Below are 27,978 nucleotides of genomic sequence, written 5' to 3' on the forward strand. Positions count from 1 at the left end.
TCTGGACTACTAAAGTGCCATCGGTTATGAAACTAAAAAGTGCAATTCCAACGCACCAGGACCCCAACATTTGAAGAAATACACATCTCTGAAAAAAAAAAAAAAGAATATGGGTGATGGGTGGGGGGAGGAATTCTTGGCTGACTATTGGAGGAGAAAAATGTACTGGAATGCTTAGAATTTATGATGGGAATGACTCCCCTCCCTTTGGCAACAGGCACATCTCATTTGCATTTATTATTTCAGATCTTATTGCTTGCATGTGCTTGATAACTTGATAATGGCAGAACTGGGGTTGTAGGGGGAATACATTGTCTGAGAAAACTTGATTTGCACAATTGTCTGCATTTTTAAAAGCTTCCTTTCCCCAAATGGGTTATCTTCGAAGGTATGCTCTTGTTTGATTTTTTAAAAATATAATACACTTTCAGACCATTCACTTTAAGCTATAATTTTTATTTGATTTCTTCCTGGAGAAAAGAAAGGAAAAGAAAAAAGTTGGTTGCTTGCCACAAAAATTGTAGGGTCTAGGAAGATCACCATTTAATTATAGGTTTTGGTTTGACATCTTACAGTTGCAACTTTTGTACAAATGGAAAGAAACAAGAAGCAAAAAGTAAAAGATGCTCAGTATGACTAATTCAAACTTAGTCGATGGGAAAAAACAATTGGAAACCATTTTTCCCAAGTGGGCTGAAAATCAAGCAACTGAATGGAAGATGTGAGCCTCAAAAGTTGGCTGGCCTTGGTGGGGAGAGGAGAATGCGCAAAGTAAAATCCCAACCACTTTAGTGTTATTTTGGATGACCAAACCAAACAAGAGTAGCTTAGAGCTACATTTCATTTTTGACTTAACACATTTGTCTGTTTTTTTTGTTCAAAGATAGATCAAAACCAGAACTACGTGCATATATCAAGTGTGTGCCTTACATATAGCAAAACTCAAAAATAAAGACAACTCGCAGATCAAAACAAATTTTTCGGTTCCATACTAAACTGCTGATTTTGTTTTATTAAGCAGGATTGTACTTGGCATGGATTTATTGCTTCCAGATGGCATGGCACATCTTTTGAACCGACCAAGTGAATATTTATTAGAATATTTTCATATACTGCATTGCAAACAGTATCCCCAAAATGCAGACATCAGTAAACTAGTCAAGAATTTAACTGAAATAAACAAGCTCCTTAAGAGAAGACTCAGCTGCAGAAATTATATTCCAATAGATAGCACAAATTCAGAATAACACGAGCTAAGTTATCTAGTTAAGATTTGATTGTGTCAAGTAGGATTTTCTGTTTTTCCTTGATTTTGATGTGGTTTCAAAAGGTACTTTGATTACAGATGTGGTTGACATGTGGAAGCTAAGCTGTCAATTGAGAGACACCATTGACATGTTTTGGGACTGACAACAATGGATCAGATTTCAAGCACTTAGATTGTGGAACTCTGTTTACAGCTGATATATCCTCCTATGTGGGGCATATTAAAATGAGTGACTTCTTTATTCTGATTTTAAACAAAATGATTTTTAAGTTCTTTTTTTAGACAGGTTATGAAGAAAAAGCAGATTAAACACAGAAAGTCATAATCAGGTGGCTCACCTGAGGTAATATCTTTATTAGACCACTCATGATTATAAAATGATCTTCTGATTTCAACAATTCAGGAAGAAAAGTACTAAATAAAGTTAGTGTAAAAACACAGGCAAGAATTTACAGCTCACTTTTCAAGATCACCTGCAAATTGGGTAGCTAATAATAATAAAGAAGAGAGTAACAAAATGAGATGTGTGTGTTTAATTTTTTATGTTAAAAGCATATTTATATAAACCGTGTTAGGAAAAAATATGTCAGTTCATATTTCAAAGCATAGATGCATGCAGACTTTGGTAAAAAAATATTCAAGGTGGTAGCCATGATAGGTGACACACATAAAAATGGTAGCACTTTGATTGCACTATGATAGCCACCGCTCTGTTTTTTTTTTAACCATATCCCAGGATACTCCCAGTTCAAAGACGGAAGCAACTGCTCTATATTGTAAGCAATCCATTCTTACTACCAATTGTATCTGAAACACTTTTGATATATTAAATGGAAGGAGAACAGGCAGAACTGATGTTTCAGTTATGGTGTGATATTCATTAGAGGTGGAAATTAAAATTATTTATAAGGTTACCTCTTTAAGAACTAAAGTTTTAGAATCTCTAAAACAGCTAACTTAAAAAAGCCAGCAGGCAAGAACCTCACATTTTTAACCTTTTTCTGTTTTGGAAGATAAAAGCAGATAACAAAATAATTTGTTTCCTATATTAACATTTCTGCAATGAAATTAATAAAGGTAACAGGAAAGAAATGAGAAACTTTTCTCAATGTAATATATCTAATTTAGCTGATGCTAGAAAAAATACTATTTTCTGTACATACTCTTGAAAAATATTTTGAATCTGTAACAATCTATTACAACTAAACCAGTTTTAAATTAAACAATTCCTAAATTAAGAATAAAATATTCTTAATTTGGACTTTACTTATATTTGGACTGTTCTCTTAAAAAAATGTGGCAGCTGAATTTCAAAGTTGACATTGTGTTTTGAAAAATAGTTTATTTAGAATCCAATTATGTTGTACTTCAGTCCTTAAATTATTAATCTATGACATATCTAATGATATATGATGTTTTCCATGGTGAGCTAAAATAAGTAACATAATTTATTACAGAGGCTAATATAATATCTGGTGTTATCATCTGTACATTAAATTTTTGTTTAGTCACAATCTTTTACTTTTCACATTCTGGACAAACAGTGGTAATGGTATCCTAGCCAAAGATGTTACATATTTCCATAAGTGTTTTCAGTAGCATATGCCTTTTTTAAAATTTCAAACACGCAAAGAAACAAAAATAAGACCAAATTATCTATGTTACATCAAGAAATGCCAAGTTGCAACCGATATTTCTGGTCCATACTTGCATATGTGCAAATGCTTCTCTGGAGTCTGTAATGCAGCAGGAAATGCTTTTTTCTTCCAGTAATAGATTGGTAGGAAATAGCAAAACATGACCTTGAGAATTCCAATGTTTGTTACAGATATTTCTGAAGTTGCAAGAGATGTGGTTGGAAAGAGGCCTATAATTGCATAAATGCATCACAGTTGCTAAATGTGCACACACAACTAATTACGATCTTCAATTATATGTGAGATATCTAAAATGAGATGGGCTGTCTCGACTGCGACTTGCAAACCGTTCCGCTTTGCAGCAAAACAATCCAGGACAAGATGGTCAGCAGATGTTACAGAGGTCTCATTAACACAGTTTTGGGGAAGGAAAGAAACAGAATGACAGTTTAACATCTTCCAGTTGAGGTCTTCCTGTTTGTTGCAAAGGCCGCACCCACACTTTTGAACAAAATCTGACCAATCAGAGTTGCTAGGAATGTTAGGTGGAACAGACCATGAATGACCCCAATGGGTATCAGTGAGAATGTCACCACTGTCATGCTCCAGAGAGTGAGCAATGGACTCTAGTGAGTGGCAAAAACAATCAGTTACTAAGTGGAATTCCTCCGAAGAACAACCTAGATCTTTCAAGGTCCCCTCGGTTACACTACAACTCTAGAACAGAGAGGGAGAAAATGAAAGCTGTTGTTACTCATTGACCTACTATGCATTAGTAGGTCATGTATTAGTATAATACTATTTATCAGTTTATAAGAACCGTGGTGGCACAATGGTTAGAATGCAGTACTGCAGGGCTAACTTACTGCTGACTCCAGGAGTTTGATTCTGAGCGGCTGAAGGTTGACTCAGCCTTCCATCCTTCTGAGGTGAGTAAAATGAGGACCCAGATTGTTGGGGGCAATAGGTTGACTCAGTAAAATGCTTTGAGAGGGTTTTAAAGCACTGTGAATCGATATATATGTCTAAGTGCTATTGCTGTTATAGCTCAATGTAAGATTATCTGGGAAGAAACCCATTGTGGTTTATGACCCTCAAGTAAGTGTCAAATAGTTTGATGGCAGCCCACAACTTGTGAGTGTAATGGAGTCTACCCTTCGCTGGTTGTAAATCAATGGAAGTTGTAAAGTGCCACATGACCAACCCAATTTTACAACCTTTTTTGTTCTGATTGTCAAGTTAACCAATTGTTCACGATGGGCCTGTTTTGTTGAAAACTAGAAGTAAATGCTGGTTTTTGGCAAAAACATCAAAAACATGGTTACATGACCATAGGATTTACAAATGGACATACATGTGGGCCAGTTGCATGTGCTGCAGTGACCATGGGGAGGGAAGCAAGCATTGGAACTTCAAAAGCAGCACACAGGTACCCCTCTGAAAGTTCTGTTGTAACTTCATATGGTCACTAGGTGACCAATCATAAGTTTAAGACTACCTGTAAGTCCTTTTGCATGAGAAAGATGCATTGCCTGAAAATGAAGACACAATTGAGGTCCTTGTACAATATTATAAAAAACAAATACGCCCATATAATATTTTCTATTCTGCCTTAATTTAATATTATTGCTGGAAAAGAATTGTGTGGCCTCCAAGTGCACTGTCAAAGAACATAATTGGGTTGCATTTATTTTCGAACATAGAACCTTTGCATACTTTTCCTTTGCCTAACAGATGCTATCACCTAGTCAGAATTGGCTGATCCAGAAAAAAATAAAATAAGCAGCACCTGATTTGGTTAATATAGATGGGAGATTACCAAGAGACCTCAAGCCTAAAGTCAAGCTAAACTGGGAACAGCAGCAGCAACAAAAAAACTCCCCACAAATTAAAAGTAGGGGGAAAGGCAATGCAAATCATTTCTGCATTATTGCTCCCAAAATGACACAAACATGAAGTCACTAGTAATCAAGCTTGGTTCAACAGTGTCCTTACCTTACCTTCTCCTTGCTTTAACCTTAATATTGATTTTATAATACACAAATCTATAGAGACATACATGTATTAAATGTTATATAATATACAGCATGTGGTCTCAATAAGGTGTTTCATCTGTACTCATAAGCACATATACATCGAGGAGCCTTAAAGGAAGATTTAAATATCCCCCATTAAATTTTCAAACCTTGTGCTTTATGTAGGAGGACACATGAGTTTCGGTACAGCCTCCGCCCAGCAAAATCCATGGATCTTTGACTGTTAACTGCAAAGCATGTTCTGCCGTTTGACAAGCAAGCTGCAGAGGGGGAAAAAAGCACCAAATAGTTGTATTATAGACACTGATATTTTCCCCTCCAAACAAAACATATATTTTTTTCTCCAATTAATTTATCCTCCCTTTCTGCAAAGGAATTCTGGTTTAGTAGGCATACTAACTTATCCCATTTTATTTGCTCAGTTACAGATTAACATAGATTGTTCCAGGTATTTCAATCTGCTTTTATACAGCTTGACAGACAACTAATGTAATATTTAAATACTTAGCAAACCATGCAGGTAATCCTTGTGTAGTGATCACAACTAGTGAAGTTAAGTAAAGCATGTAAAATCATGACTATGTTTACCATTTTAGTTCAGCTTTCTTTTGTTTTATAGACCATCAAGGTCTGTATGTAAATAGAAGGATTCTTATAAAATTATTTTATAATTAACCATCATAAATGAGCGTTGCTAAATGAAGAGGTAGCCAAACAGGGACCACCTACGTTCATTTTAATATAATTGGTTTAAAAAGATGCATCAGTTAAAAAAGCGCAAATTACTAGATTTGTAAAGTAGAAGATTAAGTTACAAAATAAAAGCAGAAAAGTACTTTCATTATACGTAATCAACCAGCACAGTCAACAGAGATTTTTGGATTACGCATGTTGCACTGAAATCAGAATGCAACAAAAACAAACCCGAAGATCTAAAACTGCACTGGAAACCTTATATTGCAAATACGATGAGCAGTACAGATCATGTCCCATCCATGCTTATTAGGTGTGATGATCAGGAACATAGCAAACACTGCCATGGCATAAATTGCAATTCAATAGCCTGCAGCCAAATAATTAATCAGATAAAGCTGTGAATAGCAAGAGATATGCCCTTCTACCATTAGAAATGCTTACTTTTGATGAAGCCTGCAAAAGGTTTTTTTTTTTTTTCCTTCTCCCTTCCTTTAGGCAATTATCTATCTTTCAGGCACGGGAGACATTTTCGTGACTCTAAAGATTTTTTCTCTTTTTCTCACCAGAATTCTACCATATCTTCTGTCATTACTCTGCTCAGACAATTGCACTCAGCATGTGATATGGAAACCCCATTAACTTCCAGGAACTAAACCAATAATCTCTTGATTTAAACAAACCCAAGAGTTAATCTCAATGGAATATTGAGCCTATTTGCACACACTTTGCAAAGCCCCATTTATCTAATCATTTCTCTCTCTTTTTTTTTATCACCTCATCTTTGATAAAAAGAGGTGTTATTTTTCTTTTCTTGAGAAGATTTCTGTGCCAAAATACTCATCATGCTAATTTCCTTAAAATAGTCATTAAAAGCGGCAGCTGTAAATCAAGAAACACAATTTAATGCCTCTCAGCCTGATTTCATCAGCTCTCTGACAGAATATTAGAATATTTGCCCCATAACAACAATTACACTCACTGTCCTAAATACTGTCAAATATCTATTTGTGCAATGTTGTCCAAATATTACATTATAATTTTATTCTACCCTTTCTTTCCTAAAAAAATCCCTAAGGTCACATTCATGATCCTCTCTCTTTATTTATATTTTCACAATACATAGGCAAAGTAGTCTTCGACTTAAGTCCATAATTGAGCCCACTATTTCTGTTGTTAAGTGAGACATTTGTTAAGTGAATTTTGCCCCGTTTTACAATTTTTCTTGCCTCAGTTGTTAAATGAATCACTGCAGTTGATCAGTAACCCGGTTGTTAAGCAAAATCTGGCTTCCCCACTGACTATATGAATCAGCAGCCAAGCCTTTGAATTTTGATCACATGATCATTGGGATGCTGCAAAGGTCATAAAAACAGTCATAAGTCACTTTTTTCAGGGCCATTGTAAATTTGAACGGTCACTAAATGAACTGTTGTAAGTCAAGGACTACCTGTATATGGAGAGGCTAAGAGAGGCCTACACTTGTACCTGCTGCTTCACTTCCCTTGACAAGAGAGAGAGGAAACTCATTGTTATGTCCTGAGAACTCTAGGAGTTCTCACTCAGGTCCACTCACTTTGAGTGGGCGTTCTTCCCCTTCCTCATTGGCTGGTTCTCCCCAGCAGCCAGCTATAAAAGCAGGCTGCGGGGTCCAACCAGTTGCTGATTGCTGCGAGCCAGTTCCTGGCGTGGCAAGCACGGTCAGCCCTTTATTGTTATAATAAAGTATTGTTGCACTCATGCTCTGGTTCAGCCTCTCATTGCTCAAACTTAACACTCATGACAATTATATTTTTCTCCAAACTTTATGTCAATTATATCCATGGCTATAGATTGTATTTGTCTTCCTGGCATCCTTTCCCTAAATCATCTTGCATCTCATTAACAAACTCTCCAGACTTGGTCCACTTTGATGATTTGTTAAAGAGAGCCTTAAGCACCTTATTTGTAGTACAACTCTTGATTTCCATAAGCTTTAATGGTCTAAGATTATTATTGGTTTCATACGTAGAGAGAATTAACCAAGAGACCAACCTTCTAACATGCCCCTTCATCTACTGCTTGCTGCAAGATATATAAAGAGATTACCTTTAGTTCATCCCATGCTGTTTCATTCCTATTGCAGAGTAGCAAGCTGCAAACAACCGGCTGATCAGGAATTAGATGCAGGAACCATTTTGAATCAAAACATTGTGTATGTAAGTCCTTCAGATAGCCGTAACAAGCAGGAGACAGGAATTGTAAAGAAGGTATTGGCTGAGAACCTAATCAATTAAGGAAAATAAAGGCATGTATAATCCCATAAAGAAAGAAGCCTGTTTTAAATGACTGCTGGGAATGGAAAAGTTATTTGGGATAAAAACAGATATTTTCTAAGGCTTCTATGTTCTTTAAATGTTCCGTGGCAAGAAATAGAGGCAGGTAATTTGGACAAACCTTATAATTAATAGGGCTGCAAAAATTAAACGAATAAAATTTATATTATGAAAGCATAATCTCAGAAAAGCACAGAACTTAATTTGTGAGATTTATTGCTCTAAGATGCTTCTGTGATAATCAATTAAATATTCTAATAAAAAGATCAGGTCAATTGACAATGAGTTATCAACATTATCCATCATATGTAAATCTGAAAGTACTGTGAATTAATCATTTTTTCTAGTTAATTGGTGGGTGAGTCATATAGGTCCACCAGTCTTTCTAATCTATGTGATTTCTAAGCTAAATTTGAAAGGGATGGAGTGGAAGTCATTTTAACAGGTCACCTTCCTTGCAGTTAATTATGACAGACGATTGGCCACACATTATTCAATATTATGGAAGGCAACCTTACTATTGCTGTGTTCTAGCCTCCTCTGCTGAGCCCTAAGATGGCCCTGGAAACTGGCTGCAGCTGCTGAAGACAAGTTCTGGTTTCAGCTGAATGTTGGTCTTTAACATTTTTTGAATCATTACATGTTTTTGAACCCAGAAATTTCCACCGAGTCCACCAAGCACGAGAAAATGACTCATGTTGATCAGATTTCCAGCATAAATCTGAAGTACCTTTATACCATTCTAGACAATTTTTCTGGACTAATGGTACAACATTGTATAAAATTCTTTTAACTGCTGATTTAATTTAAACTTCAGCAATTTTAGCCACACATTTTCCCACTGCATATTGTATCCAAAGTTCTCGGTCCACTTAACCATACTCTTACCTATTCTTCTGTTTCAAGTTTCAAGTTTATACATCTTAGCAATTATATGGTCATTATTTGTACATATTTCAACTTCAAATACTTTTCTGCCGCTCAATTCTAAATGTTTATCTACCTTCAAACTTTCTCTTGTGTATCTGAAGACCATTGAAAACTAAATCCCTTTGCATCAATTGTTGTCTTGATTTCATTTTATGTCCTCTGTGTTCCTGTTCCAACAACTCTTGATAAGTTAATTTTTCTTTATCTACTGTTTCGTTCCTTTAAAATATTTCTTGTGCTGAGACCCATAAAGGCATTTTCAGGTACAGTCTGGATTTATATCAGTTCCAAATTCTCAATATGGCACAGTAATATAATGATTTTTAAGATCTATATTTACCTTAACTCTATCATACCATATTAAAATTGAAAGTCTAAGAGAATCTGGCAGAACCGAAAAATTGGTCTCACTGTACAGAATGAAGCAGGAAAGAGAATGCTGCCAGTGACATTCAATGTAGCAAAACATTTCTTCCAACAATTAAAAAGAATACTACACACATGGACATCAATGAATGGATAAAATAGTGAAATCAGGTTGATTATACAGTAGTTATCAAAATTGATGAAAGACACACAAAGTTTGTTTATTATACTAGTAGGACATTTTGGAAAGTGAAGTTAAATTCTCCTCAACAAATCTACTTTTTAGCAAAAATACTTCCAATAGCAAAGGCACAGAATTTGATAAAATACCATCATAACTGTTTAAAATCTTACAAATAGCAATAGCATTTAGACCAGAGGTGGTATTCAGCAGGTTCTGACCGGTTCTGGAGAACCGGTAGCGGAAATTTTGAGTAGTTCAGAGAACCAGCAAATACCACCTCTGACTGGAGATTTTGCAGTCTCCTTCCCCTGCCAGGCCCACCAAGCCACGCCCACAGAACTGGTAGCAAAAAAATTTTGAATCCCACCACTGATTTAGATGTAAAAAAAAAAAACACACACCAAAAAAAAAAAAAAAAAGGTATAGGTTGTTTGCGCCCCCTTGGCGTGGTTTTTTTTGTTTTGTGTTGTTGGGCGGGGGGGGGGGCGGGGGGGGGGGGGGTGGGGGGGGGGCGGCCGGGCGCGGGCCCGCTCTTCTTTTTCTTTTCTCGGTGGTTTGGGTTGTTTTTCCCCCCCTTTCGTCGCCCCTCCCTCGGTGTTTTTTTTTTTGTTTTTTTTTTTTTTTTTTTTTTTTTTTTTTTTTTTTTTTTTTTTTTTTTTTTTATTTTTTTTTTTTCCAACTTTCCCCAAAAATTGGGGGGGGGTAATTTAAGGGGGGGGGGGTTTATATGGGAAAAGTATACTGTCCCATATGCTCTGGGTGTTTTACAATGTAAAAGCATTATTTGCACTTTGCTCCCAACAATGCTAGGTCCTGTTGCCTAAGGAATGCAAAATATACATTTATAATCTAATGTAAAAATGGAGCAATATTAAAAGAATGCTCAAACTCTCAAACAGTGGTACTTCTCTAACATACTAGTAAGATTAATGTTTTAAGATTTTTCTACCCAATCTTTAATAAATTAGAATTTCTGGCTCTACTATGGTAGCTGGATTCACTCACTGCTAACATCTGATGACTAATGGAAAAGGGAAGAGAATTTCAAACAGATACCCCATTTTTCTTCATTGACTTTTTTCTTGTAAAAGGCCTTAAAAACCCAGAGTGGATTATCATATCTTTGTACTGAAGAAATTGTAGGAAGCAACAATTATAATGGGACATGGAGCAATTAATCCGGTAAGAAGTAACCCAAGGTTATAGATTGTCCCCTTTTATTTAACTTGCATGCAGAATATATAAGAAAGACCGAACTAGAAAAAATAGGAATTAAAACTCCTGGGAGAAACATTAACAATCTTTGATATGTCGATGATAACCAACCATTCTCATGCTCAGAAATGAAAAATATTTAACCTTAAGTGAAAAAGGGCGTTGGTACTTATCTGATAAGCCCGTTCTCTGTGAGCTGTGAAGAGCATCCAGAAGTGGGAGGTGCTTCAGTCTCTTCTGGAAAGGCTGGGCTTAAAACTCCGGGACGCTCCTCCTTCTCCATGGGACACCTTCTCAGCATCCCCCAGTTTTGCGAAGACTGAGTGCCAAAGTCCAGAACTCATCACCTAATCTAGATCCCTGACCCGAACGGAACCCCACCAGATGGAAAGAAATGGGTGGGGCTGGATGCTCTTCACAGCTCACAGAGAACGGGCATATCAGGTAAGTACCAACGCCCTTTCTCTCATGAGCTGTTCAGAGCATCCAGAAGTGGGACATACCAAAGCTTGGCTTGTCCTTAGGGAGGGACTCCACCTGGATCGAAATCCACTCCTAAACTCTGTGGACCCTCTGCAGGACTCTTTTGCCAAATGAAGTGTCCGCTGAGGCACAGACATCAATTTTATAATTTCTGACAAAGGGTGATGGTGAAGCCCAAGTTGCCGCTCTGCAAATTTCATCTATGGAAGCCCGTGTGGCCCATGCTGCTGATGTTGCCGCACTCCTTGTTGAGTGGGCTGTAATGCCCTTAGGAATTGAGATGGACAGGCATTTGTAACTTTTAGCTATGGTGGCTCTCAACCATCTACCAATGGTCATCGACGACACCTTGTGTCCTAAAGTGGATGGGTTGAAGGATAGGAATAGAGCCTCAGATTTTCAAAATGCCGCCGTGCGGTCTAGATAGATGCTTAACACCCTTCGAACGTCAAGTTGATGCCATTGATGTTCCAGTCTATGAGATGGTTTCAGACAAAAATTTGGAAGCACCAACTCCTGCGCTCTGTGGAAGGCTGAATTTACTTTAGGGATGAACGATGGATCCAATCTGAGAACCACTCTGTCCGCATGAAACACGCACAGATCCTTTCTCATCGACAATGCTGCCAACTCGGAAATCCTCCTTGCTGATGTGATCGCAATTAAGAAGACCACCTTATATGTCAGGAATTTGAGACCTAAAGGCTCGAACGGGCCAGTTGTAAGTGCGGTTAACACTTTGTTGAGCTCCCAAGTGGGATAGTGGTGAATTACAGGAGGTTGTAGGTTTGCAGTACCCTTAAGAAAGCTGCGGACATGTGGATGGTGCGCTATGGAATGAAGGTCCAGGATATCACCGAGGCTAAGGCCGCCACCTGTCTGTGTAAAGTATTTGGAGATAGGCCCTTGGTCAACCCCTCCTATAAAAAGTCCAATAATTGTCCTATTGATGGGGTGGTTCGGTCAATCTTAGACCCCTGGCACCAGCGACAGAAAGCGGACCACGTGGTCTTGTACATATGATTTGTTGAGGACTGTCTGGATGCTTGTATGGTGGCAATAGCATCCTCTGAAATCTGTTGGGTTCTTAAACAGCTCCGCTCAACCTCCATATGGCTAGGCTGAGCCATTGTGGGTCCAGGTGAAGTACTGGCCCTTGCAAGAGGGAAACCCTCGATGGTGGAATTTTCCAAGGTTGTTCTCTCGACAGGTCCTGTAAGTCCGTGAACCACGTTTGCCTGGGCCAGTAAGGGGCGACCAATATCAATTCCGCTTGTTCCTCCAATAACTTCTGGATCAACCTGGGCATTACAGGGAGTGGAGAAAATGCATATAGAAGTCCGGGAGGCCACTGACATTGCAGGGCATTGACGGCCTCTGCCCCTTGAGTCGGGTACCTTGAAATATACCGGGGCAATTGGGCATTGCGGGGAGAGGCAAATAGATCGATCACTGGTTGCCCAAACCTCCGCACTTCTTCCTGGAAGAAAGATGGGTGTAGGCGCCACTCTGTCTGATCTATTGTGGCCCTTCTGAGCCAGTCCGCTTGTGTGTTTAAGGCCCCTGCTATGTGCTCTGCCTTGAGCGAAAACAGATTGGCCTCGGCCCACTTCAACAACCTGGCCGTCTCCAGCATCAGAAGTTTGGAGTGGGTACCCCCCTGTCTGTTTATGTGGGCCTTGGTTGTGATATTGTCTGTCAAGACCAGAAGGTGGCGTGATTGGAAAAGGGGTAGAAAACTGCATAACGCCAGATGAATTGCTCGCAGCTCCAACAGGTTGATGCTTTGTGATTGTTCGGAAATAGTCCAACTTCCCTGTGCAGTGTGGGATTGGAAGTGAGCTCCCCATCCTACCAGGCTGGCATCTGTTGTGATCATTGCCCTGCAAGGTTCCTTGAAAGGACACCCCTTGTTTATCGTGTTTTCCGACCACCAGTGGAGCGATCAGAGAACATTGTGCGGTACCTTTATCCGGATGTTGGAAGTGGCTCTTCTGGATTGCTGGAAAGGTAGCAAGAACCATTGCAGATCTCTAGAATGGAATCGAGCCCAAGGCACAATGGAAATACAAGAAATCAGTTTCCCTAACAGTTGAGACAGAACTGCCAGGGAAACTCTCTTTAAGGCTCTGATCTCTCAGGCCAAAGACTGGATACTGTTTAACCTGTCCTGGGAGAGAAAAACCTTGCCCTCCATGGTATCTATCACTGCCCCTAAATGAACTAACCTAGTTAAAGGGATCAAATGGCTTTTATCCCAATTTATGGAAAAGCCATGACCTTGAAGGGTATCCAGAGTAATCTTGGTATCCAAATTCGCTTGATGTCTGGAAGATGACAAAATTAAAATATCATCCAGATAACATTGTAAACGAATAGATTTGATCCTGAGGGAGGCAGCCAAAGCCGCTAGGACCTTGGTAAAAGTCCTAGGGGCCGAAGCCAGACCGAATGGTAGGGTGATATATTTGTAGTGCCGATTACAATAGCAAAATCTAAGATATTTGTAGTGAGCAGGTCTAATTGGTATATGTAGATAAGTCTCTGTCAGATCTATAGAGGTCAGGGCATCGTTCTCTCTGATGCTGAGCAGAATGGACTGGAGAGTAGTCATCTTCAATTTTCGATAAACCAATGATTTATTCAAATGTTTGAGGTCCAGAATTGCCCTCCAGCCCACCGAACACTTTGGGACCACAAACAATAGAGAGTAACAGCCTTGACCCCATTGTTCAGATGGGACCTCTCTAATGGCCCGAATATGCAGAAGATGATTGATAGCCTCCTGCATCAATGCTCTCTTAATGGGGTCCGTGGACCTAGGGCTCCTAATGAAAAAGTTCGGGGAGGGGAGGATTGAAACTCTAGCGCCAAACCAAACCTAACAGAGTTCCTGACCCACGCATCAGAGGTGGAGCTGTCTCATTGACCAGCAAACAATTTTAGCTGCCCTCCAATGGGAGCTGCTGTCAAGGACTCACTTGGGGTGACGAAAAAATCAGCCTCCGGTACCTCTGAGTTTTTTTCTGTTTTGGCCTCCCCACTGACCTCTATCAGAAGATTCCGACCTATCCTGTCTAAAACTGGGTCTGTAGCCTGATGTTCTCTGTGATCTGGGAATGTATGGGCCTTGATAGTAGGGCCGAAAGGAATCCCTTCGAAACGACTGGGGCGTTCTGTGTTCAGACCTCTGAAAAAGAGGGGGAAGCACTTTTTTCTTGTTTCTATTCTCAATAGGCAGGTGCTCCAAGACACTGCCAAATAATTTATCCCCCGATATTGGGGTTGATGCCAGCTTGCATTTATGCTTGGTATCCACCTGCCAATGTCTGAGCCATAGTAGTCTCCATGCTGATATGTGAGATGCTATGGCTCTAAACGAGAATTTGACTGCATTAAATGTGGCGTTGGAGGAGAATTCTGCCGCTTCAATAATCTTAGCAATGTCCTGGTGGGCTCTGACATTTGACGCCGGCAATATATCCCTCAAGTGGAAGAGCCATCGTAGGGAGGACTGTGTAAAAAAGGACGCAGCTGTAGCTGCCCTAATGGCCCAGGCGTCAGAAACATGCACCCTACGGAGTGCCAACTCTGCTCTTTTTTCCTCTGGTCTCAGGGCTTCCTTGGCCTCGTTGGGAAAGGTTGAAGAAGAGGCCAGTGCCACAATGGGCTCATTCACCTCTGGCATTTTGAGAAAATTTGAAAACTCTGGTGCCAAATTATAATACCTGTTGGGGCTGGGTAAGATGCTGCTGATGCCCATTGATTTTGTACTAATTCAGCAAACATACGAGGGACAGGAATAGTTTCTGTCTCATTAGCTGGTTGTGAGAACATTAGATCCTCGGATTCGTCCCCTGTTGACAATGGACGAGGGCTTGATGTGCCAAGTTTAGCGGTGTTCTTTCCTTTGAACAGTAAAGATTTAAAGAGGTACAAATGAAAAAGACCAGAAAAGGTAGGTTGGTCCAGAATGAGGCCTTCGTCATCTGGCATTCCTTGTTCTAGTGGGTCAGCCTCTGACAACCCCAAGTCCATCTGATGGATCAACCCCACCTCCATGGGAACATCCTGGTCATCTAATTCCACCTCCTCCCGAAGACCCTGGGCTGGTATGTCAGGGATATTGGGGAATACCTGAGTTTGATGATGTCCCATATGTGCAAAGGATCGAGCAGACAGGGATCCCGCTTCCGAAGTAGCTGAAAAGTGTCTGGTCGGGATGAATTGCTGAACTCCAGCCGCAATGCCCTTTTGTATGACCATCTCCATCCATTGCCTCATTTCGATGGGAATAGTCTCAGGTAATCTCTTCTCCTGTCTTAAACCGGTGGCCGTAGGGGTGAAGGTTGCCTCTGGGATTCGCCAGGCAGTGCTCATTGGAGGAGATATGCCTATGGGAAGCTGTCCCGAAATAGCCTGTCTGGGCTGGGTGGATAAGTCCAAGGGCCCCAACAATGTACTTGGGCCCTGATCCGATTGTTGTGTCATAGCCATCTTGTCTGCCTCCCTGGCCCATTTCTGCAACGGCCTTTCCAAGGCTTGGTGCTGTCTATGGGCATCCTTATCCGCCGCCTTAGAGGCCTTTTGGAGGCCCACTGACTTATCTCAGGACTTATTTGTCTTGGAGCGGAAGACGTTGTCACCTTCCATTGTAGAGGACTGATTCTCGTGCCTCTAACTTTAATTTTTTTAAATTATTATTGTTGTTATTATTGATATTATTGTTGTTATTATTATTATTTGTACTTAGGGGTGATACCTACCCCTGTGGTTAAAAGTAGAACGCTTCTCCAGGAGTGTAAGTCTATACACACACACACACACACATATACGTGCCTATATCTACATGTAAAACTATGTATATGGGAAACAGTATCTAAGGGTCCCCAACAAGGAAAACCCCCAAGCGCTCCAAGCAAGAAATATTCTGGATCCCTGGTCCCCAACAAGGGAAACCAGCTATACAGGGCCTGGATGGATCATTTCCTGTCAAAAATGTCCCGCTGTTTGAAATGGCACTTACGGCTTCACTCCAATGTAATGATCCAAAAGCAATTGCAAAATGAAAAAAATTCCTGTTTAAGGACTAGCCTGCTTATCCAACCCCAGCAAGATAAAAGAGAAATAATGCCAGGGAAGTGGAGTGGGAAGGTACCTGCCCCAGTCCCCAAGAAGGGAAACCAGTGGGGAATGGCGCCTGTGATATTTAGTCGCGAACTTGAAGCCAGCCATTGAAAATGGCAGGAAGGCAGAATCTACGATGTTAATTGCCTGAGCAGTTTAACGAACCGCTGCTGCTGACTCTCTAAATTGTCAGATAAATGATCCTGTCAGTCGAAACGGCAAGAAGTGAGCCGCAGCTGTGAGTGCTCCGCCAAGATCGCAGAGATAAGACGATCGGGGGATTAGATAAGCTAATTGCCGGAAGCGGCCGTCTCACGCTGCCTGCGGAGTGGCAGGCTCCGCCAGCCACAAAGAACTGCTCTCAAACTAATCGGGGGGATGACCTAATAGAGCCACAAGCCTTGAAATCACCAAATTAATTGGGGAAAAATTTACAAGCCGAATTAACCCAAGAGCAAACCTCAATTTTGACTAGCTGAATCAGAAAACAGTTCCAGTCAGGGAGTTCACAACTTCTTACCACGAAGGCTGAGCTAAAACTGGGGGATGCTGGGGAGGTGTCCCATGGAGGAGGAGCGTCCTGGAGTTTTAAGCCCAGCCTTTCCAGAAGAGACTGAAGCACCTCCCACTTCTGGATGCTCTGAACAGCTCATGGGAGAAAATAAAGGTGAAAAAACAATTTGCTCCTGTATCAAAATCAAACAAAGGAAAATTAAGTCAAGAGGCAATGACAACCCTGTGCAAATAGTAGGTAGAGAAGTTCAAAGAAGCCACTTTCTGGATTCAAATGGTGAATATAGTCATGAAAAAAATGACATCTCTTACTTGAGAAGAAAACTATGATAGGTCTAGACAAAATGTTTTTGGGACATGGAAAACCATGGTTTTCCCAGATGCAAATATGACTGTGAGAGTTGAATCATCAAAGAGGCTGAAACACAAATTATTTTCATTAACATTTCATTGTACATTATATGGAGCCAATTCTGATTCTGCCTTAGCAGCATGCAATATTGTAGTTGAAAGTATAATTAAAAGTGTAGTTAAAAGTCAAAAAGGCTCAATCTAAGTTGCAGTAGAGCATAGTAATTTGATAGTGCTTCAAATGATTTATTCTTAATACTGCTGAATGCAATGACATTTTGTGGAAATATGTGATTGTGATTCAAATTCTAGGATCTAACTAGACTGGACTTTGATGCTGTTTATGTTAAAAAAAACCTGATGTCCTTTAAATCCTGGATATTTTTTCAGAGATGTTTCAACTGAATAAATCAATGAAGTTGTATATCAACTATTTTAATACAAATAATGTCAGAAATGTTTCAATAGTATTGCCCATGACAAGGGAAGGAAACAAAATTGATTTTAGCTTGGCCTACTGTGATTTGTGAAATGTAATCCATGATCTGTTCCTTTAACATGAGGTGTGACACTTTCTAGGGAGTTTCACATGGTTTAGTGTAAATAGAAGACTGAGTGACACGCTATCTTGCTTCAATAGGTTTTATCATTGCGGAATGGAAATCAGGATAGGTTCTTCTCATTTTCAAGCAATTGTTTACAAGAGCTGTAATTAAGAAAACTGACGGAAGCAACGGTTGTTGAAATATTTGGGCGTCTACCCATTATGAGGGATCTGGTGGAAAAAGCACGTTCATTGTCCTGACCAAAAGGTGGGATCCAGGAATCAAAGCCTTTTCTGCCATGGGACTTGCCTTCTGGAACCTCATCTCCCCTAAGTGGTCTTTCCTTGAAAACCTGGCTTTTGCCCTTGAGTCTGGGACCAAGAGTATGGGGGAGCTCATTTGTTGCTCTTACCTGTGTTAACTTAGTGTTCCTAGTTGCTAAGTTACTTTATCTTAACTCTGTTGTTTTAAAGTTGATTCTTTATTGTTTTTAATGGTTAGTCTCCAAGAGTTATGCACACGAGATGGGAAACCAAATACATTAAATAAGCAAGTAAATATGTGGGATGAGATTAGAGATAGGTCAAACACATGACCATTGCTCAATTAATAATCCAGCATTTACAATTTGGACAGCTAGAGAACTGACAAAAGAAAAGATTTCTGCTAATACTTTTCCACTTCCCATTTTCTTGTGGATCATATCTGAAAGTGATCATGTCTGAAAGCTTATTCATTACCTGTCATTTTCTTCAGGGGCTCCATCATTCTTATTCCAACTCTCTCGACAGCAACAATATTGTTCTCCTTTAAATACTGCTTCAAGGTTGGGTGGATGACCTTCTGGCATATCACAAGACCGACACCATCAGTTATTACTTCCCTGCCTAGACTGAGTAACTGATCCAACATTTCAGCTTCTAGAGAAATTCCACGATGGATAAGTATGGCTCCTTCTCCGGCATGAGACAAATGTCCTGACATAGACATGCCAAACAGAGCCACTTTGATCTGGCCTGAAGCAGTTCTCTTGAAAGGCAGGGTCAGATGCATTTCTGGCATTTCAATTAAAAGTCCAGGATAGACAGCAGAATCCATAACTCTCTTATTTTTTACAGGGATGTAATGGCATTTTCCTAGCACGGCACTAGAATCCACATTTTGGGGGATTGTAAACAGAAAGGCCTTTAATACCAATATACTGACGTGATCGACTTCCTTCCTGCTAAGCATGCAAGCACGTTTGCTCAATATAATGCTGCGCACCAGGCTAAGGAGAAGCTTAGAACTGCTGAAATCCACCGGGATTCGGCAACCACAGGTTTCAGACGAAAGGTAGTCAATGCAGAGGCTCAAAATATGTTTACTAATTTTAATGAATGGGTACCGAGCCATATTCAGGCTTTCGTATTTTTCAAGCAAGCTGCAGCAAAAGATTGCTGTAAATAAGCCACTGTCCCTGAAGAGCGCAAGGTGATTCTGCATAGAGGCAACCAGAAGCTTTAAGACGGGAAGAGTGACACAAAGATTACTCAGCAAAACCGAAGATTGTGATGAAATACGAACATATCCTCCAGTGCCATTGTGAAATTGTTTGAGCCTACCTGTGGGGCCATAGCAGGACTTCATTATCTTACTAAATGTGGAGGCAGCCTGGCTAATCACCTCCTTAGTTAAAGGGCCAGTGGTGCAGAGGGAAGGTTTTTTAACACCAGCGCGAGACATCTTTCCCGACAAAATTCCAGTCAAGCTTTAGAAGCGTTTCATTTCTACAAAACAGTTTTTAATTAGCATTATACATAGGCATGTGAGACCTTGGGTTTTCTTTTGAGAGAACAAAGGGATTTAATAGCACTTATTTGATGTTAAACAATGTGATCAATGTGATGATTGCCGAAGTTGCTTCATTCAGCCAGACTGTTTTGAGTTCATTTCCATGCTGTTTTCGAAGCAAGCTTTGCTGTTTTGTTAGATGGCACCACCAATGAATAAAAATCCAGACATGGACAACCAATTTCTACTATTCCAGCTGCCTTACATCTTTTGTTGATGGAGACCTATAATAAATAAGGGAGATATGCCTATAAGGAGGAGAGGAAGAAAAGAGATCTCATGATACTATAATCACAGAAAAATACATTTATTAAGAACTTATGGCAAACAATCTCTGAAAATCAGGTATAATACTCACAGAAGTGAGTATTTTGCAGGGTAGAAAACATTCTGATAATTTGCCAGCTCAGATTACTCATCATAATCTTTTATATAAGCATAATGCAGAAAAAAATAGCATTAACAGTGGGCAGTTATGGATTTTTGCCAATAAAGCACTCAATCTTTGATTTACAGAGATTTATTTCTTCTCTGTTTAGAGGTATACAGATGAAAGTGATATTTTTACACATTTTCTCAGCTCATATCTTAGCAATCCTTTTGAAGCTGTTTAGTGATATTTGAAATATTTTCATATATGTGACATTAATCGAAACTTTATTGGAAAAAGTTTTGTGTCAATTGCAAGAAAGTCCAGATTTCATTTTATTACAGAACAGCATGTATACATGTTGAATATACATAATAAAAAGATCATAGCCACATCCTAGATGCGTGAACTTGTGTATCCAACTGAATGATACAATATCTAGGAATGTGGAAGGTCCTTTTTGAGGGTAAGCTGTAGGTTTGACAAGCTAAAGAGAAATTACAAAAGGCAAGATTTTTACCATGACTGTTTTAAAGGGGGGGGGGGTGTTGACCAATTTTTGTGCCAGATCTTTCATACATTGTTTTCTAATAACTGCCTCAGGAATACTTGGCAAGAGAGTCTAAATTTTGGTGGTTTTGAAAGAAGGCCTCTAACTTTTGCAATCAGAAAGAAATCTGAAAGTAATTAAACATAGGCAACTAAAGGATACCTGAAACCAACTGGGGCATCCACATAGAATGATTACGTTGCCATTCTGGCACTAACATGGAATTGAACTTGGAATACAGCAAAAGAGTATTGACTTTGAAAAGTTAATGAGGTAGATGGACTTGAAAGAATATTTCCTATGGGGTGTTTAAAATTTTATAAAATAATACATGAAGATTTTGAAATTAACCATAAGAATCCACCTCCTGTGGGAATGTTTTATTGATTGGAAAAGAAACCAATCTTAAAAGGGATTTTGAAAGTTGACTAGAGCGAACCAGAGAGAACTAAGGATTACAATTAAAGCATTAATTAATACCCATTACTACAATGGAGCAATATGTTTTGCTATAAAAGAAATTAAGTCTGTTTGAGAGCACTGTATTTAACTATTACTTACAAGATTGTCTGATATTGTAACAGTGGATATAGAAGAACAACAGATTTTAATGAATAAAACAGATTGAGGTTGACCTCAATATGGATTAGTATTCTTTAAAAATGCCAGATTACAAAAGTGATATGGAAAAAGATGCTGTGGGTCTGAAAATGAATTTATAATGCCAGAATATGAGTGTGATATGGAAAAAGATGCCACAATGAATTTACACATGAAACCAGCTGATATCTTAATAATTAAAGGGGAGGTACAAACAATAAATCAGAAGAGTGACTTGGAAAGTAATCTTATCTTGGATTTATAAAAGGGATGTGTTAAATTAATGCAACTGTTCCTGAGAGGAAAGAAAGAGAAAATGATAAGAAATTAGCTGGTGGGACATTATTTGATAGGATTAAAGATCAAGAAAAGTAAACGGAAGGAATTCAAAGTGGATTTATTTGATCAGAGTCAATATATATGTTGTGGTTTCTGATAGCTATTGATGGAATTTCTTTTTGACCAGGATTGAACAACTCGCTTTAAAGATCAGTTCATAAATGAGAAATTTTTTTTGCTTTGCAGTATTTCTTAGAGAAAGTGTCAAGTTGGAATACAAAATGGACTGATTACATTGAAATATAATATTATGTATAATATTATTAAGTTAAAATGTAATATAATAAGAAATATAAGTTATTACTTTTGGTAGACTTTTGCTGATTAGGACTGAATGCGTTTATATAATTTGATTATTGATAAGGGCTGAGATATGGAAAGAAAGATCTTTGTTTCATTGAAATGTTATAGAAGGTGTGAAGGAAATTGTACTTTTCTGGAGGGAGTCACTTTTTATATAGGTTTTTTTTTACTGTTACTTATGAACTTCTTTCCTTTTTATAGTTTTCTTAATTTGTATTAGTCTTATCTTAAAAGATAAAGTTTTTTTTTAAAAAAGCTCACAGACATAGGCAGGCTAAGAATACATGATTTTGAACAAAGGCACAGATACAAATTTTGCTTTAATGAGTTCAGAGTGAGTGCTATTATTAATTATGCTCAAAAGCTACATTCGTAATAGCTCTGCCAAGGTAGCAGATGAACTGCAGCTGTTCAGCATCACATGAATATTGCCTAACATTTTGGTTCTGCTACATGTACAAATATTGTGAACTGATGAAAAATGATTTAACCAGCTAGGAGAGTATACTGAATATACACAATCGGTACATATATATTTATGTTTGTATGTGTGTATAAGAAAAAGAGAGAGAAAGAGAGAAGGGGTGAAGGGGACAGACTATGTTTGTCAAATCCAATTTATGGTTGTAACTATTATAAAGAGATCATGAAAAAGAAAATGCAGTCAGATTTTTAAGGAACCAGGTTACCCACCTCTGCTTTAATGAGGCTAAAACATTGCCGCGGGATATCAAACTATCCAATTTTCGTAGAGAAAAAGAGAGACAATCAATATTGGGGTTATTTGTTATTATTATATTGTGATTTGATTCTTGCCTAATCCTGTAATGGGTCCTGGCCAGAGCACCAAATTATATTATCTTACGTTTGCCCATTTTGAGTATATAAAATCCCTATGCTTTAAATCTGCTTCCCAAAATTCTATATTGCATTGTGTGGTGTGTGTTGTTTTTTTTTGAGAACAGGATGAAATTCAGACAAAATGAATTGCTTGAGGCCAATTAATGAGCTGCTGGCAGAAGCAACATCTCCACATCAGAAAGTCCCTGGTTTTGCGAAATTTTACTAATCCTCATTTTCCAAGGGAAAATTCTACGCTATGACAGCAAAGTAGATCCTTAGTTTCTGTTTGCCAGTTCCTTTCCCGGTCTTAGGATTTACTCATAGAAGTTGTGATGTTGACATTTATGCCTATGCTAGGGAGGGAAGCTTCCTTATTATTTGATACTAGAGGCTCTCTATTGTGGACCATTACTATGTCACCCAGAGGGAGACTCCAGACCACAGTTCTTCTAGAAAAGGCATCAATTCCACAACAGGGTATAGGAAGTTAAAGAGATTAGCTGTCCGTCAACATTTCCTTTTGTGGTCTTAATGGTTGTACAGGTAATCCTCGACTTACAATAATTTGTTTAGTGACCATTCAAAGTTACTATGGTGCTGAAAAAAGTGACTTATGACCATCTTTCACACTGATGACGGTTTCAACATCCCCATGGTCATGTGATCAAAATTCATATGCTTGGCAACTGACGTATATTTATGATAGTTGCAGTAGTCCGGGGTTATGTGATCACCTTTTGCAACCTCCTGACAAGTAAAGGCAATGGGGAAGCCGGATTCACTTAACAACTGTGACAAGGTAGGTTGTAAAATGGGGCAAAACTCACTTAACCAATGCCTTATTTAGCAACAGAAATATTGGGCTCAATTGTGGTCATAAGTCATGGGCTACCTGCATTTTTGTTGCCTTGTAATGATTCTGTACTTACCTCTTATTTCATTCTGTAGCGGTTTACAATTATTTCCCTTCATTTTCTTTGTCCTGCGGCAGCATGTACGTCACAATGCCAGAGTCTTCATAATAGTCCCTTTTGGGGGGTTGAAAAAGGGGATTGGACTTGATTTTATACCACCCCCAATGTATCAGCACCATGCCACTTCCTGAAATAATGAAAACTCGATAGTTCTTCCAAAAGTCTCTAAGGCCCATGTGCTGCTCACTACCTAGGCAAAGAAATTGAGACATTTGAGCATGTTCTACTAAACAAGTTAATCCAATCATACCACTCAGATCATCACCACCAACACCATCCTATTATACAACAAGTTCACATTTGACTGAATGATGTTACTACTGGTATTTTCTCTCTCTCAGAAATAAGTGCCATAAATATCGGGAAGACTTGCTTCTAAAGATGTTCATGCAATATATGACCTATGCTGCAACACTGCATATAAAAGGCCAAATCAAATCTCTCGTGATAAATAATAAGAATCATACTTGGCTACAGATATTGACTAAAAAGTTCCACCACTCCTCGAATCTTATCTTGTTTCTTTTGCAAACCAGAAGAATACTATAAAGCTGCCTACTTCAACCTCATGCCTACCAAATGCGCTGGGCTGAAATGCTCACGATACTCTGGGAGCATAATATAGAAAAGCTGGCACATCAGGACGTGTGGTCTTGGATCTTTCTCCCTGGGAACTTTTGGATGAAGATTCCTGGAAATTGATTGGGTTGATTTGATGATTAGAGACTTTCCCATGTGGAATATTTGTTTATTTAATATAGCATTTTATTAAATAAGGATGGGAAAGCTTATAACCATTTGTATTAAGTAAGGGGAGGCAAATACATCAGGATTATTATTATTATTATTTTCTCTTCAACATCCAGACAGGGTAGAATCTTTATGTTTAATGTTAGATTAATTTGATCCTTGAGTTATTCCTTTATGCCTTTTTATACACATTTTTTGGGGGTTGTTGTTAGCGTTGGATGAACGTTTTTGTGTTTTTTGTTTTATATTTTAGTCTTGTGAATAAAACAAACATATTTAAAGAAAATATATTTTGTATGCGCATACCGGAAACCAGAAGCTCAGCTTCCGGCACACGCATGCGCACATCGGAACCCAGAAGAGCAACAGGTGATGGCTAGCATGCCCAGATAGATGACACTATGTGCCACTTCCGTCACACTTACCATAGGTTCACCATCCTGGCCATAAACCATTTCAGACTAATAGTTGTCTAATCTCTTCTTAAAAACCTCCACCACTTCTGGAAGCAAGTTGTTCCATTAACTCTGTCAGGAAATTTCTCCTTAGTTCTAGCTTGCTTCAACAGATCATCATGTTACTTTTTTTCCCCACCTTATTTAAAATGTGTTAATTTTTAAAAAAATCAATTATATTAAACTGCAATTCTATCTGAAAATAAGTCCTATTAAATGTAATGAGATCAGTTTTTAAGTTAATCTATATCAGACTACACTTCAAACAAAAACTAAAAAACCCTCTTGATTTAAAATAAAATCAAGCTTTTTATATAAAACATGTGTGAGTCATCTATTACAATTAAGGCAGTTTTTTCTGAAGAAATTAGAGAAGAAGTTAATTTCTAAAACTTGAACATCATAAAAATTAGCATGCATATTTAAAGTGCAGTCTATATAGTTAAAACATTTTACACCCAGCTGACTTCAAAGAGAAAATAATGCATAATTATATGTATATAATTTGTTATAGCAAATAAGTAGTGTATGTCTTCCTGCTCAGGAATTATATATCAATATGGAAACAGATTTAATTCAATTATTTAAATCAGCATACTTTTGTTTTAGGAGGAAAGAATGGTTTATTTGCATATAAATAGAAGTTGAAGCTACTCTTCTTGGGTGTGGATTTGGGCTAACACAAAACAAACTTCACAAATTCTTCCCCCCATCCCACACCTCTCCTCCATGATCAACTCCAGAGGCTTGGGCTACCACTCGATTCTTCTACCAGAATATTCCTTGAGGAAAAGGAAGAAGCACATCCATCTACAGAACATCAAGTCTGTATCTAATGCATTGCATTTGGGGCAGTAAAGAATATTTTTTTCTATTATGTGAGATGGGCTGTGGAAGAAGGCACGTGGATGTTAAAAATAATGTAGCATGGACAGAAGAAAAATTACATGTTTTATTATTGCTTCTGACCAACAAATACCAGCTCCCTGTAAAAATCAGCTTCTGCATGTGGATTTATTGACTGTATTATGTAAAGTGGTTCCATTTTTCATGTGAAAAGACATTCTATTTTCTTAAAACAAGTCATATTTTTTTAAAAAAATCCTAATCCCTCGGGATATAAATGGCTTCCTCTAAAAAATACCAAATGCCCTTCTGAAGAAATATCAAAATGCTTCAATTTGTGTGCATGTATACATACATGTATGCCTAAAACAGCAACCTCAGTTATTGAAATATCTATTACTAGCAACTGGAAATGACAAATGACAATTATGACTGTGAGAAGTCAGGCAAGACAATATGCTCACTTGCTTTGACCTTTGGATATTAGATTTGTAATTATGTTGTCATGTTAAATATTCAAATGATACCAATAAAGGAATAAATCATCATGTAGCTAATTTCAGTATTTGGCCACTTCCATAATTTCTCTTCATCTTTAGTTGGCAATTAATTGACGCATTAGGCATTTTGCATGGGAATAAAGGATGGTACCGTCTTCAGCAGACTGCCTGCCTTATCTGAAGGGATGCTCCATTTAGTTCAGAAGCTCAACCGTGCAAAATTTTAAATCAAGTAGCCAGCTTCCACATACATAATACACATCCTGGAAAGCCACAAGAACAATGTGAGGCTAGAGCTCATCCCTACTATCTCCAAAAGTGGAGGATACACTTGCTCTGAAACAACCCCCACCCCCAGTCTTAATATTAAGCCTAAAATTGAATGAGGTATTAATTGTTATCTGGATTGTATAATTTCAGATTGCAAGTGGGTCTCTTCAACCAGGGTATTTGAAAAACTGCATATACAACTGTCCCTATGGCTGGCCCTGAAGCTGAGCTATGTAAGGCAGAATGGGACTTTTGGCAAGTGATATTATTGGGCCATTGAGAGAATTTTCTAAAGATTTTGCTCAAGCTTCATTTAGTTAAGCAAAACACCCTGTGATTTCATCTGAGGTTTTATCTGTGATTCAACAGTGTACTATTTTTATAGTTCATAGAGAAATCTCCTCTGAATCACGATTTACTTTTGGCGACTACAAGCCCCCGTTTTTTCAGTTGCCATTACCTTCCCATTTTGCTTTTGTTTTTGTTTATTTCTATAGTCCTACCTAGTATATCTCGATGGTCTCCATTCAAATAATAAGTAGATCTAATCCTATTCAGCTTTTGGAGCTCAGCCTTGGTTAGTTAGGTAGGGAGTGTCATTGAGATGGGATTTTACACTGTGTAAAGCATGCTTTAATCTGCTCTGTAACAGGTTGTGTATCCCGAAAAATGCTCTAGTTAATTAGGACCCCCGTTTTCCTTTCGCTACAAGCAGCAGATGCTTCTACTCCCCGCCCCCTTTTAGATAAAAAAATTAATTGCCACCCGTCCTTTCCCATAAATGCATTCCGACCCAATACCTCTCTCTTACGTTTGCAGCGCGGGAAAGCAAAACACTCTAGCACCCCACAGTCCTCGCGTCCTTCAAGCTTCCACTTTTCAGGCTTTCCGGAAATGGAAACGAAAGCCCGAGACTACAAATTCCAAGATACACCGCAACTTCGGGTTTTTTTTTTTTGTTTTGTTTTTTTAAATCGATGTCCCGATGCATCCTGGTAATTGTAGTTCAGGCGAAGCGAAAATGGGGGGAAAAAATGCCGAGCAGCGTCTCGGCTACAATATTACCGTACAATTGACCGGAAAAATCATAAAGTGTGTGTGTAGGAGGGGGATTATTCAATTTGAATTGAAACGTGAATTTGAGGGATCGGTTTCAAACATTCCTTAATTTTGTTAATCACATAAGTCTTTTATTAGTATTTCCCACTGCCATGGAATAGATTAGTAGCTTATTGAAAGACAAGTATATATTCTTGCTTATATTAAATACCCTGGTTTAAGCGGAGCAGCATCCCAAACAGAAGGGCGAATAAAAAGAAACGGAGGTGCCATTTTGGTGAGATTTGACCCAAGAGTTACCTATCCACTTATTAAAATCTTTTTGAAATGTTGGGGTTTACTTCATCAGATCCAGTAGTTATTGCTTGGAAAAGCCCCTGCTTTTTGAAATTAATACATTTCAACTGAACTCTACAAGTGGATGTTTTAAAGATTGAAAAATAAAATTGCCCTTATGAAATGAAAATGTTTGATATTTAATTAATGTTAAAACATTAATGTTCGATGTTTTAATAGTCTGTGCATTTTGTTAGACTCCTTGACTAGATTTGCACACTGGACTGAGCTATGATTTATTTAACCCAGTTTTATGTTAAAAAGATTAGATCTTAAAGGACTGGATTC

At 38.5% G+C, this 27,978-nt stretch overlaps 2 protein-coding genes across 6 annotated transcripts; both read right to left on the reverse strand.

Annotated features, from left to right (window-relative positions):
* Positions 1-1,605: 1,605 nt before the first annotated feature.
* MKKS (MKKS centrosomal shuttling protein) lies at positions 1,606-19,387 on the reverse strand. Of its 2 annotated transcripts, XM_026710384.2 has the most exons (4): positions 18,403-19,387; positions 7,722-7,897; positions 5,090-5,200; positions 1,606-3,621 (listed from the first exon to the last, which is right to left on the reverse strand). In XM_026710384.2, exons 1-4 carry the CDS (start codon positions 19,385-19,387, stop codon positions 3,181-3,183), a joined length of 1,713 nt encoding a protein of 570 aa, XP_026566169.2. In that variant the 3' UTR covers positions 1,606-3,180. The 2 variants fall into 2 exon arrangements, with proteins under 2 accessions (XP_026566169.2, XP_026566170.2); XM_026710385.2 differs by lacking the exon at positions 5,090-5,200.
* LOC148127857 (uncharacterized) lies at positions 18,128-27,220 on the reverse strand. Of its 4 annotated transcripts, none has more exons than XM_087919130.1 (3): positions 27,107-27,220; positions 23,430-23,664; positions 18,128-19,719 (listed from the first exon to the last, which is right to left on the reverse strand). In XM_087919130.1, exon 2 carries the CDS (start codon positions 23,648-23,650, stop codon positions 23,459-23,461), a length of 192 nt encoding a protein of 63 aa, XP_087775256.1. In that variant the 5' UTR covers positions 23,651-23,664; positions 27,107-27,220; the 3' UTR covers positions 18,128-19,719; positions 23,430-23,458. The 4 variants fall into 4 exon arrangements, with proteins under 4 accessions (XP_087775256.1, XP_087775250.1, XP_087775265.1 ...); XM_087919124.1 differs by having other exon boundaries at positions 18,128-19,743; XM_087919139.1 differs by having other exon boundaries at positions 23,430-23,660; positions 27,107-27,206.
* Between the last annotated feature and the right edge of the window lie 758 nt (positions 27,221-27,978).

This window comes from Pseudonaja textilis, chromosome 1, assembly GCF_049901715.1.
Source record: "Pseudonaja textilis isolate UNSWEBS1 chromosome 1, rPseTex1.2, whole genome shotgun sequence".
Classification (NCBI taxonomy): domain Eukaryota; kingdom Metazoa; phylum Chordata; class Lepidosauria; order Squamata; family Elapidae; genus Pseudonaja; species Pseudonaja textilis.